Source organism: Pan troglodytes, chromosome 3 (genome assembly GCF_028858775.2).
Source record: "Pan troglodytes isolate AG18354 chromosome 3, NHGRI_mPanTro3-v2.0_pri, whole genome shotgun sequence".
NCBI classification, from domain to species: domain Eukaryota; kingdom Metazoa; phylum Chordata; class Mammalia; order Primates; family Hominidae; genus Pan; species Pan troglodytes.
In genome coordinates, this window is record NC_072401.2 from 154,666,207 (window position 1) to 154,679,681 (window position 13,475).

Genomic DNA, 13,475 nt, shown 5'->3' on the forward strand with positions numbered 1-13,475 from the left:
CTACTTTCTAACACAGTGCCTGGAACGTGGAAAGTGCTTACTTGAGAATTGTTGAATGAATCAATGTATCAGTGAATGAATGAATGGTTCTCTTTTGACCCTGAAAGAGGCCAATTAAATTAAATCTTAACTCATACTGCTAAATTCAGTATGAGTTAAGAATAAATTAGGATCAGTGTGAAGGACTGATGTATTCTTTCTCAAGTCATATATACAATATAGATTATGTTATTTAAAGTATTGTTAATTCCCAGAATAGGAGATGTGAATTATACCCCTAATATCTCCAAATAAAGAGCTTTAGTTTTAGGGTATAAGCTTTGTGATTCTGATCTTGACTAAATTAGAGGTCACTTTGCTGCTTCTTTGCTGAGTACCGAATAGTTGAAGCTGCTGGATAAATCACTGTTTAATAAGCAAGATAGTACTATACTTAGACAGGCTCTGTGATAGAGCTATTATGAGGAGTTATGGAATCTTGGAGTGATGACAGTGGTGGGGTAACTATTTGAGTTGATGGGGGGAGAATATCAGAGTGAGGCATCTTACAGAACACAGGATGGTAAGTGCTCTACAATAGATACTGTTGTTACATTCTGAATACTGATGTTACAGAAATTCATCTAGAGTTGTGTTGTCAAGTATAGTAGCCACACATGTCTGGTGAGCACTTGAAATGTGGCTAGTCTGAATTGAGATGGGATAGAAGTGTAAAATACACAGTGGATTTCAAAGACTCACTACCCACTCTCCAAATGTAAAGTACCTATGAATAATTCTGTTATATTGATTACATGCCACAATGATTAATATTTTAGATATATTGGGTAAAATGAAATATATTGATAACAGGTGAAATTAATTATTATTTCATTGTAACTACTAGAAAATTTTAAATTACATGTGTTACTCACATTACATTTTTGTTGTGCATTGCTAACCCAGACTTTTTTCAGAACCATTTACACTTCCGTTAGTTTTAGTATGCCATTCTAGAGTCTGCTGTCCTTACCTGCTTTGCCTCATCAGTACTAAGCAATTCACTTGGGGTATTTATTCTACCCTTGATCTTGTTTTGACATTTATTTTTTTTAACTGGTTTTTAGATTTTGGAAATTTTACTTGTCAGTTAATACTGTGCTTTGAGAGAAATAGTTAATGAGATTAACCAGCAGCTTTGTTCTTATTTAAATAGCTCTTTGTTTTTAAAGAAATAATGATTTCAAAAGCGTCAAGTAGAATATGTGTGAGAATTTTATATATTTTATTGTATAGTATGAGACTGAATATTACATATTTCCAACCCATTTTTTGAACATACTTTACTGTTCTTGTAGTATGCTTCAGTTACTCTCTTCTTTCCAGGATTGAATATGATGCATATCGCACTGATTTGGAAGAACTGAATCTTGGACCACGTGACGCAAACACTCTGCCAAAGATTGAGCAGTCACAGCATCTCTTCCAAGCACATAAGGAAAAATATGATAAAATGCGCAATGATGTTTCTGTCAAATTGAAATTTCTAGAAGAAAATAAGGTAAATTCTTTACCTTCTAAGGTCTTTCTGTGGACTTTGAAGTCACCCTAAAGAGAGATAGTCAGTTTTTCTGTTTCTGTTAACTCTCTTGTATGACAATTGCAAGAAGGAATTCCATTTGTAATCAGTGTTTGAGTTTTTAGAAGTATACAAAATATATTTACCTTTCTTTGATAAAAGTTACCAATGCCACCGTCCCAGTCTTTCACATATAACACATGGCAAAAAGTATTTGATGGACAGCCATTGATCTTTGGATTGGCGTTGGTAGCAAGTGCTTTAAAAATTGAAATAATGATAGATTATGCTCTGAATATTTTGAAGCTTTTCTGTTAATGATAGGTACAGATTTCAGGAAAAGAACTATGGCATTCTTCTCAGCAATTGATAAGTGAAAAATAGCTAAAAGGTCCAGCTTAGGGCTGCAGTTAGCATAACCTAGGAGAAGGAAGCCAAGAGATCCATTTTCCACATTTTTTTCATATGTGAACACATCTAAGGACTAGAGCAACGAGGGCTGAACTGGACCAGCTGTAGGTTTCAGCAGGAAGTGGATTCATGTACTAATAGGCTCCTGTGTTTTGGTTTAAGTAAAAGGACGGTTTCTCATGTTTGACATATCTCTATTACTTGCATATTCAGCTTTGTATGCAGGATTGCAGTTCTGGAAATGGGAAATGAGTGAGCATGGTACGGAATAGGTGTAGTGCAGTCCTGTACAGATGGGTCTCACCATTGCATGTTGGTAGTTTTTTCTGTGCATTTCACATCCTGTGAAGTCATGACAGGTCTTCAACTGTACTCTCTTCCAGGTACCCTCTTAAAATTGTTTTTCAGTTCTCTCAGGAAACAGTCATGTTTATATTCTCCTCCATAACATCAAAGGGCATTTTAGTAAACTATAACTGTCAGTATCTTATTGTTTTCTTTAACATTTCCTTAGAAACTCTCATGGCTACTATAAAACCTATAAAATAATATATTTCTTTGGGATCCACCTAGTCTGCACTTTCACTGACTTGTTTTTAAGCTGCTATGGGTGAAAACTACTCACCAGAAAACATTATAGTGGCAATAAAGGAAACCTCAGCAGAGTTGTTAGAAAAATTGCCTGGCATCATTCAGACAGAGCCCAGTGCAGCCTTCTAGTATTCATTAGCTGAGCACATAAGATTGCATTCATTTTAGTCATATATATATATATATATATACCTATTTTAGTGTGTGTGTCTGTGTGTGTATATTTATGTGTATATATAAATATATACACATAAATATATATACTATATATGTATATATACTATATAGTATATATATGCACTATATATAGTATATATACACTAATATATACTATATAGTATATATATGCACTATATATAGTATATATACACTAATATATACTATATATATACTACTATATAGTAGTATATATACCATATATACTACTATATAGTGTATATATACTATATATACTATATATAGTATATATACACTAATATATACTATATACACTATATATTAGTGTGTATATATAGTATATATACACACTAATATATAGTGTATGTATACTATATACACACTAATATATAGTGTATGTGTACTATATATACTAATATATAGTGTATGTATACTATATATATACTAATATATAGTGTATGTATACTATATATATACACTATATATTTTAGTCATATATACATATTCATTTTAGTCATATATATTTAGTCATATATATAATGGATGTGAATATATCAATATTTAGATAATAGACATTGTATATTTTAAATATAAAAATATTTTTGACATTCCACCCTATCATCACTACACAATAATACTAAAAGAGGTATGCTAGAAGAATATACGTGTTTGATAGAAAAGTAGACTAACATAGTGAAACATAAGGTTCACGTGATTTAAAGGAAGAGAGAATCAAATGGTAATTGGAAGCCAGATTATACCAAGCCTTGACCACATACAGACTTTGAATTGTGGCCTTGGAATGTGTACACTGAGCAGGGAGGGAAGAAGGAGACACTTTCGTTTACAGAGGGAGGGAAGAAGGAGACACTTTTCATTTATAGAGCCAGGTCGTCTCTATAAATTTTAAATGTCAATCAGATGAATGTTACTTCTAATTTTATCTTGTAAATATTGAAGAATTTTTAAAGTTGAGAGTAGCAGGAAAAAGTCATTTAGAAAGTCTCTTTCTTTCTTAAAGGAAGAAAGAAAATAGAAGCACACATACTAATTAGGGATCTTTTATAGCCAAATGAAATGATTAAGAGCCCGAACTAGGGTCTTTGCAATAGCAGCATGAAGGAAGGAATATGGTGATTTTAAGGCTGCACGACAGGGGTCGGAAAACTAAAATGGGAAGCTGGTGTGGCCTGAACGGGGTAAGGGTAAAGGATTGGGAATTTTTTCTATTTGATCCAGTGTTTAGTTTGAGATGATGACAGAATACTCAAGTGGAAACAATTGGTAGGAATTTGATGATGTGTGTTTACAGTTTGGATGAACAGGGTCAGGGCTTCAGATATAAAGGCTTGGAAGTCATTGCTTTAAGAATAATGTTATTAGTACTATTAAATAAAAATAGAAAATTGCTTCTATTCTCAAGGATTTTATATTCTTAGATGAGGTCTTCCTCTTTTTGGGCTGCTGTAACAAAATACCATAAACTGAGTAGCTTATAAACAAGAGAGAATTATTTCTTTCAGTTCTAGAGGCTGGGAAGTTTACAATGAAGGTACCAGTGTCTGGTGAGGGCCCACCTTCTGACTCATAGATGGCTCCTTGCTATATCCTCACGTGGTGGAACAGGGAGGGGTCCCTCCCATTCCTTTATCATGAGGGCACTAATCCCATTTATGAGGACTGTACCTCCCAAAGGTGATTAGTACCTTCTAATACCATCACATTGAGGGTGAAGATTTCAGCATTTGAATTTGGCAGGGACACAAACATTCAGACTGCAGCAGATAGCATAGATATTCTTTGTTTTGGCTTTCCACAGTTGTCATCAAGGTTAAGTTTGAATTTGAACTGAGTAATCAGCTATGTCTAAAGTAAAATCTATAAAGAAACTTTGGTCTTTGTATATTTTTTATTTAACTCTTCAAAACGATAAGTATTGTCGGACTGTTCTTTTAAGTAGTAATTGTCATTTAGAAGAAGACAGAGATCCATGAGAGAACTTTTCTTTGTTTTTTTTGTTATTGTTGTTGAGCAACGTTTACTCTTTTCTGTTACTTTTAATAGCTTTAAAAAGGAAGGAAAAGCAGGTTTTTAGCCTAGGAACTGTCTGTCATCCCTGTTTGCTTTCTTGGTAATTTGAAATGCCTCAAGTCTAGGTTTTTTGTTCTTTTGTTAAACTAGGTGAATTTGTACCTCAACATCTCTTTTATGTGTGGTTGCTAGGTAATCTACTTAGCACTTTGTTTGTTCGTTTGTTTGTTTCTTGTTTTTGTTTGAGAAGGAGTCTCGCTATGTTGCCCAGGCTGGAGTGCAGTGATGTAATCTCTGCTTACTGCAACCTCCACCTCCTGGGTTCAAGCAGTTCTCTTGCCTCAGCCTCTCTGTAGCTGGAATTACAGGTGCGTGCCATCATGCCCAGTTAATTTTTTTTTTTTTTTTTCTAGTAGAAACAGGTTTCACCATGTTGGCCAGGCTGGTCTTGAACTCCTGAGCTCAGGTGATCCACCCACCTTGGCCTCCCAAAGTGCTGGGATTACAGGCATGAGCCACTGCACCAGGCCCAACACTTTAATTTGAAGAAAACATAGTATACTCTTCCTATTTCTTCCCCCCAACCACTCACCATCCCCTGCTTTTTTTTAAAGATAGTGGATCTCACTATGTGGCCCAGGTTAGATTTGAACTTCTGGACTCAAGCAGTTTTCCCACCTCAGCCTCCCAAGCAGCTGGGACTACAGGCGCATGCCACCACATCCTGCTAGTCATCCTATTTCTTAACAGGAAGAAATGAAACATCAATGAATGTGCTGTTCTGTAATTTGATAATGTCCTAAAGACTACTGCAGTATATACACCTGTTTTTGCAGCTTTTCTCTCTCTCTGTCTCTCTTTTTGGCTTTCTTTTGGTTCTCATGTCATGGCTTTTGGAATATCTTTTCATAACACTTCTCTTCTAAAATGAGAAGCCAGATAACCAAACAAAGAGAATAGGGCATAAAGTAAAAGCAAGTAGTCCTTGAGTATGGGACTAAAAGCCAGCCGTGTGACTATAGTAATAAGCTTTAGCATTTAGTGTTTTTCTTTATTCCCTCTTAGAACTTTTTTAAAATTTTGAGACAGATCAGGAGTTAGGTTCTTAGCTATAAAATTGATGTGTTTATATGTACTTAGTCTAGCCTTTCTTCCCTATGGCAAAAGAAAGAGGTAAGGTATATAAAATACTCACATTTCTGCATATATGCGTGATAAATGCACCTAAGGGTATTTGTCATTTACCCTTAATGAAAAAGATGTGTTGTTCTACTAGTTATAGTTCGTATTTTCTGTCTCTTCACCCCGTGATTTAGTTGTGTTTGCCTTTAACCTAAACAATCCTTATTCATCTCTGATATTCTCTTCTTTGTTTACTAAACCACATTGAGTTGTGTAGCAGTAAAGACATAGCTCATTAGTCTTCTAATATTTCTCCTTTCATCAGTATTTCTTCTTTTTGAGACCTTTAAATAATGTAACTTGAGCTATTTTGTGACTTAAGGCAGTTTGTTTACCTGTTATTGTTTCTTTCAGAGTTCAAAACAAAACATAGGCTAGTTTAGTAAAGAGAAAGAATAATAGACATTTCTGGTGCTTTGTAGACTTTGTGAGAGTAGATACCATGCTTTCTTTTACAGCCCTCATAAAGCCTAGCAATGGTGCAGGTATATAGTACTCATTCAGCAAGTGCATGTTTGCCTTCTTCCCAGAATTAGAGGCGCACTACAGGGATTGGAAGGAGATGGAAGTGAATGAAAGTCAACTTGGAGAGGATAAAAGGCAGAATCCTGATTACCTCACTCTTTGCTTTCATGAGGCCAAAGCATAGTCTCTCAGAAATGCTTCTGTTTTCTGCAATGTTTTCTGTTTGCATGGAAAGAGGAGGCAAAAAGTTAAAGAAAAATATGCAGATCAATGTAAGCAACTCATTTTTTTTTTTTAGATAGCTTTTTATGTGGCTTGGAAGTATAAAGATGTGAAAAAATAGTTGAAGGTTAATTTTTTCTTTAAGGTGACCAATTTAACTTGGGAATGATAAATCTCAAGGGCAATGAATATATTGGGAGTGGGATCTGAATGTATCAGAAGATTCAACAAAGCAGTTTGGGGTATAAATATAAAAAGCAAGGGTTTTATTCTTATTTTAAGAAGTGTAAAATACACTCCTACTCTAAGGTAATGTCAAATTAGCTATAACTATTAAATGCAGGTTTGTTTCATTATTATGTTATATTTTAGTGACTTAAAGGATGACAGAGGAGGCAGAAGAAGATGAACCAGACTTGGGATGTATCCTGGACACATATTTGATTTATATAGTTACTTAATTAAAAAAAATTTCTTAAAATTTATAGTCATTCCTAATCTTAGATTGATATGAAAACTGTTGTTTTCACTCACAGTGTTTCATATATAATCACAATACAGTAACATTCCTGTATATTAGGATTTCTTTTCTGATATATTATTTAACACGCCTGTAATCCCAGCACTTTGGGAGGCCGAGGTGGATGGATCACTTGAGGTCAGGAGTTTGAAACCAGCCTGGCCAACATGGTGAAACCTCGTCTCTACTAAAAATACAAAAATTAGCCTAGCATGCCCATAATTCCAGCTACTCCCAAGGCTGAGGCAGGAGAATCATTTGAACCTGGGAGGCGGAGGTTGCAGTGAGCCGAGATCGCGCCACTACACTCCAGCCTAGATGACAGAGCGAGACTCTGTCTCAAAAAAAAAAAGAAAGAAAGAAAAAAATGCTCAAAGCCTAGTACTTTTTTGTAAAAATACACTAAAGGTTTGGAAAAGCTTTGAGGGCAGAAGTATTCTTTGCTTACTAAAACTTCTCTTTGAGAGGAAAAATATAAACCTCAGAATTTAAAAAATAGATACTTGTTGCCAAAGTTTAAGGAGCATGTTAATACCTAATGTGCACAAGGAGATACATTCTTGAAATCTCTTTTCCCATTGTCAAAAGAAAAAGAACCCCTATTTCTTCTTGAGTACTTTAAAAATATTCATGCCAGTGACTTAATGTCACCTTTACTTCTAAAGCAAAAACAGTAGTACTTCTTGGTGTGTGCTCCTAGGGAAAGTGAGATTAAGTTATACAGGTGAAAGAACTACCTGGTTCTAAATTTTAAAATAAGCATTTATGGATTGATGTCTGTAAGCGTAACAAGCAACCAGGGAGTTCATAGTGCTGGACACAGAAGAACCTGCCTTTCAACACTGTGCCAAATATTATTACATACATTTGGATTCTGTGAGTCATTCTCTTATTCATGCAACTTTAATTCCAGACTTAATTTTGGCTGTGACTGGTGCTCTCAAGGGAAGGTACATGGTCACTTAAGAGTGGTTGGGGAAGGCCTTCATGAGGGAGTGATGCTGAACATTAACATCACTTAATGTTGAGAAAGTGAGAAACTGAGAACCAGAGAGTATTCCAGGAAGAAATACCAGCATGTGCAACTGCCTTGTGGCAGGAGAGGGTGTGGTATGGTGAAAGAATGAATGTAACTAGAGCCAGTTTGACCAGAGCATAGGGAGACAGCTGGAGAGGTAAGTGGTGGCCAGACTATGTAGCCCTGATAGGCCATATTAGGGAAAAGTTTAATATCAGTGGGAAGCCCTTGAAATAATTCTTAGCAAATGATAGGTCTAAAATATGGAGGATAGATCTTAGTAGGGCCTAAGAGTAAGTATAGTAGCTTAGACAAGAAATGGTAGGAAGTTGGATTACAATAGTGATAGTGGAAATGGAGTGAACTGAAGGCTTCAGGAGATATTTAAAAGGTAAAACAAATATAGGTAAAACAGTAACACAGACTGATGCATAATTAGCACCTTTCACATTTTATTCCTTTATTCAGCAAATATTGATGGAGTGGTCTTTTTATTTGTATTTATTTAGTTATTTGAGACAGGTTCTCACTGTGTTGCCCAGGCTGGAGTGCAGTGGTGCAGTCATAGCTTACTGTAGTCTTGAACTCCTGGCCATAAATGATCCTCCTACCTCAGCCTTCCAAGTAACTGAGACTACTGGTACATGCCACTGCACTTGGCCTTTTTTTTTTTTTTTTTTTTTTTTTGAGATAGGGTGTTGTTCTGTCATCCAGGCTAGAGTATAGTGGTGTGATCATGGCTCACTGCAGCCTCTACCTCCCAGGCTCAAGCACTCCTCCCACCTCAGGCTTTAGAGTAGATGGGATGACAGGCACGTGCTGCTAGGCCTGGATAATTTTTTAATTTTTTTGTAGAGACAGAGTTTCACTATGTTGCCCAGGCTGTTTTCAAACTCCTGGCCTCAAGCAGTCCTTCTGCCTCAGCCTCCCAAAGAGCTAGGATTATAGTCGTGAGCTGCCATGCCAGATCTTGTGGATTGCTTTTTATATGCCAGTCACTGAGTTAGGTGATAGAGGTATAATGGTCTTACACTCGTAGAGCTTATAGTCAAGTAAGACAGATAGGCATTAACCAAACAATTACGTAAATACAAGCTGTGGTAAGTGTGATGAAGGGAAAATAGAAATGTCATGTGTATATACAGAGGACTTGGCCAGGTGTGTGTGTTGCGGGGGAGGGGCTGGGGTATCATGGAAGGCTTCCCTGAGGCAGTGATATTGGGGCCAAGATAGAAAGAGAGAGGAGTAAGGTAAAGGTATGTGATGGAAGGAGATTTTAATTAGAAGAAAGAGCATATGTTGACGGTCAGTGAGGCCAGAGCATAATGGGAACGGGAGAAATAGCACTGGATGAAGCTGGAGAGGTAGTTTAGGGCCTACACAAAGATGAAATAACATAGGTACAAGGTTATTCATTGCAGCATCACTTGTTATTTCTAAAGATGAGAGAGAACTCAATGGTTCAGCAGTAAAGGACTAATTGAATAAACTGGTTTTTTCATACAGTGAAATACTTTGCAGCTATTTAAAAAAATGAGAATGCTAATGATAGAAAACTCCTCAGGACAGACAATTAAATGAAAAGAGCAAAGCACAAAGTAGTGTTTATTGTACAGTATCTTGTGTGTAAGAAAAGAAAGAAGAATGTATAATCATATTTTCTTGTATTTGCACAAAGAAAAACTGGAAGGATTAATAAAATCAGTTACCTATAGAGGGAACAGGGTGAATGGAAACAGGAATGAAAATGAAACCTCTCACCGTATACTTTTTATATCTTTAATTTTGAACCACATATATGTCTTACCTATTCAGAAAAATAATACTTTTAAAAAGATAGGAAAATTAAGTTAGCTAAGAAAAGAAAAAGTTAGCTAGAAAATGTTTCTTAAATACTGTGCCTTATCTTTTTTTCCAAAATGAGACTTAAAATAGACATGTATTTCCCAAATATAGTCTTTAATTTTCCTCTTAGCTCAAAATTAGATGATTAATTCTGTGTTGGTGAGAATAGAAAAAGTTAACTTAGAATGTGAGTTCTGTTGCAACATCATTCTTAAATGACAGAGTAGAAATAGTGCAATATCGTACCTTTCATTTACAGAAGAAAATATCTTAACATATGGTGCAACATTTGCTGCTGTTAGTGGTTTGTCTTTTTAAACACACATGGAAGAGGAAAAATTTGCTTGTGGTTTGCATTGCCTCCTTTCTCTCTTTAGAAATGAGGCAGAAATTAACTGTCTTTATATAAACCATACAACCAAAAAGAATTGTGAGTTGTAGGTTGATTTTTAAACTAGACTCATCCAACCCATACCTGTTTGGAATAAATCAAGGTAATTGTAATTGTTGAAGAGTGAGTAGGGATGAAAGCCTGAGTGGGTGCTGGGGAGAAGTACACCTAGCTAACCAATTCATATAGTTTTTTTTTTTTTACCAGTTATGCTAAGATTCCGGCATGACAATTTTTGTAAGGGAGGGATATTTTGTATACAGTATTGAAAAGCTTTCCAGGAAGGATAGCTTTATAATTATGAATTACTGTTCTTATAGACTTGGTTCTTTTTCGGCAATCATAAGGTACTTACATATTTTCTAACCCTTTTTGGTCAGAAGCTATCAACTTACTATAGAGTAGGATTAGAGTTTCTTATTCTGCTGTATATGTTGGAGGTGAGGGAATTGTTCCTTTCACTTTGAATGAAAAGAATTCACTTTAAAAATTTACTTTTTAATCATTATTGCTGTGATGTATCTGTTCTAATGGTTGATATACATGTGTGCTCTTCAGATCCACATTTCACTTATTTTGCCAGCCTTGGGTATTATCCAACTTGATTTGCCAGGTTTGTGATAAAGGTGAGTTTTTAAGTGATCAATGTGATACTTGAACAGATCACTAATAACTGCATTGGTTGTGCTGTTGATGATGGTACTGGGTGCTTATGGCTGTGACTTTGCTATACTTTTTTAGTTCTTAGTAGTTATGGTTCCTTCAGTTTGCTTAAAAGTAAAACCTTTAATTAGTATTTCTGAGTAAAGTCTCAGAAGACACTAGCAGTGTTTAAGAATTTGACTTTGCAATGTTCTTTTTTTTTTTTTTTTTTTTGAGACGAGTCTCGCTCTGTCGCCCAGGCTGGAGTGCAGTGGCGCAATCTCGGCTCACTGCAACCTCCGCCTCCCGGGTTCAAGCAATTCTCTGCCTCAGCCTCCCGAGTGGCTGGGATTACAGGCGCCCACCACAACGCCCGGCTAATTTTTTTGTATTTTTAGTAGAGATGGGGTTTCACCATCTTGGCCAGGCTGGTCTTGAACTCCTGACCTTGTGATCCACCCGCCTCGGCCTCCCAAAGTGCTGGGATTACAGGTGTGAGCCACTGCGCCCGGCTGCAATGTTCTTTTTAACCTTTTCTTGAAATTCTCTCAGTAATGACTCAGCGTTTTCATGTTGACCATAATTTCCTTCCATGACTTATCTATACTTTGCTGTGTTAGATTAAAACATTCATAACTTTTTTCCTCATTCCTCATAAACTTAATAACATCCTGATTTTCTATCCTTATTTCTTCCCTTAAATTTTCAAAGATGCTTTTTTAAAAATTCACCTTAAGTTTTTTAAGGTGCTTGTTTTGTGCAATTATGCCTGATCCTAAAGAACTATATAAGGTATTATCACAAACTGCCTACAGAGAGGCAACTTACAGTCTAAAGGAGGAATTTAAATAAAATCAATTATATATAAAACGCTAACTTAAACATGAGAAAGAAATACAGAATTTGATGAAGAAAAATGTTAGTGTGGGCTCAAAGTACCTGGTAAGCTAGGCAGTTTGACTTGAGCAGGACCACACAAGAATGGGTAACATGTGCATAGGCAGGAAAGAGTCAGAAAAAAAATTCTTGGAGAAACCCTGGATCATATGTTTAAGTGATTTGTAAACTTCTGTTGAATCATCTGTTCCCTTCTTGAAGCACAGCATACTATTACTACTTACAGGCTTTTTGAAAAGAAGAGTAATTGTTTTGTCCTAACAAATTTTGATAAGGCTTTTCCATTGGATGGGCCATTGGTTTGACTAGTTCCTATTGCCCAGTGTCCAAAAGCTGGTGAGCACAGGGTCTGCTGATCCCTGCGGTGACTTGTCCCCATTTCGTCACTTACCAGATAGATCCAGCAGATCTGGATACCTGAGCTTTCTGTTTCTTGTTATCTAAATATGGAATTCAGTGATTCCCTCCACCCCCTCCAACATCTGCCTACATATGTATCCCTTTTTTTTGGATTTCATAGGGATTTTGTGAGTACCTCAAGGGACAGGGACTAATTCTGAACTTGAGATCAGGAATGGGGTAAAGATCTGAGAGAAGTTATAGGATGGGTAAAAAAAGAAAACATTGGTGGGATCCCCTCCTCTTTCTATTCCCTATGGCCTTGCATGCTATTCCTGGGATCTCACTACCCCTAACTGTAACTATGGACTTTTGTGTGGTTTTGTAAAGAGGATTCAGTGCTGTCAAGCCCATGATTGTCAAACTTCTCTGTTAGGTTAATAACGATCTCCCAACTTTTTTTGAGATAACTTTATATCTCTCATCTAATTGATGAAATGAAATACCCAATTCCTTACCTACCCTTTTGTACCTAAATTGATTTTGGACTCGGAGATCAGATGGGAAATTATGATACTTTATGTTTTCTCTGCCAACTTGAAAGTGTGTTCATCCCTTCCTCCTCCGCATAGTACCCAGGCCTTTCTCCAGTTAAAGCACATAACGTACTATGTTGTGATTGCCTGCTAGTCGGTTTTTGCCCCTAGAGGTGCTCCATGGAGCACGGCCTTCCTACATTGAGTATTGAGTTAGTCAGTGGACACTAATCTTTGAGTACTATAATCTGTAAATGGAGGAAAGTTGCTATAAGGATTTTTATATATATAATACCTATATCTGTATAATATGTGATCTAGATGATTATATACCAGTGCACAGATGATAATGCTGGGGTTCAGAGAGGTTGAGTAGTTTGTTCAAAGTCTCACAGCCAGACTGGGATTCAAATCTAGATCTCTCTGACTCCACAGCCCTGCTTTTAGTTAAGTATAATACAATGCTGTAATGCTGCCCAAGGTGAGATTGTTCAGATAGCAGAGAGAGAAGATGGAAAGATAACCTTGGAAAACAGAAGCTATATTGATCACGTCTAAACTTGGAGCTCTTGGAAGGAAGGAAGGGTGGAAGGAAGAAAAGGAGGGAGAAAATGAGAGAGAAGGGAGGGAGGGATCAAAGGGCGGGAACT

General features: G+C 36.3%; 1 protein-coding gene across 11 annotated transcripts in view; it reads left to right on the top strand.

The window, feature by feature from the left end:
• ARFIP1 (ADP ribosylation factor interacting protein 1) overlaps positions 1–13,475 on the top strand; it is a 131,895-nt gene that overhangs the window by 106,715 nt on the left and 11,705 nt on the right. For 8 of the 11 annotated variants that reach the window (XM_009448419.4, XM_009448418.5, XM_009448416.5 and 5 more), the window contains one exon: positions 1,366–1,540. In XM_009448419.4, coding sequence (XP_009446694.1) covers positions 1,366–1,540 — 175 coding nt within the window. Of the gene's footprint in view, positions 1–1,365; positions 1,541–6,480; positions 6,688–13,475 lie in introns of all 11 variants that reach the window. The other 3 variants (XR_010156361.1, XR_010156359.1, XR_010156360.1) reach the window with 1 other exon arrangement.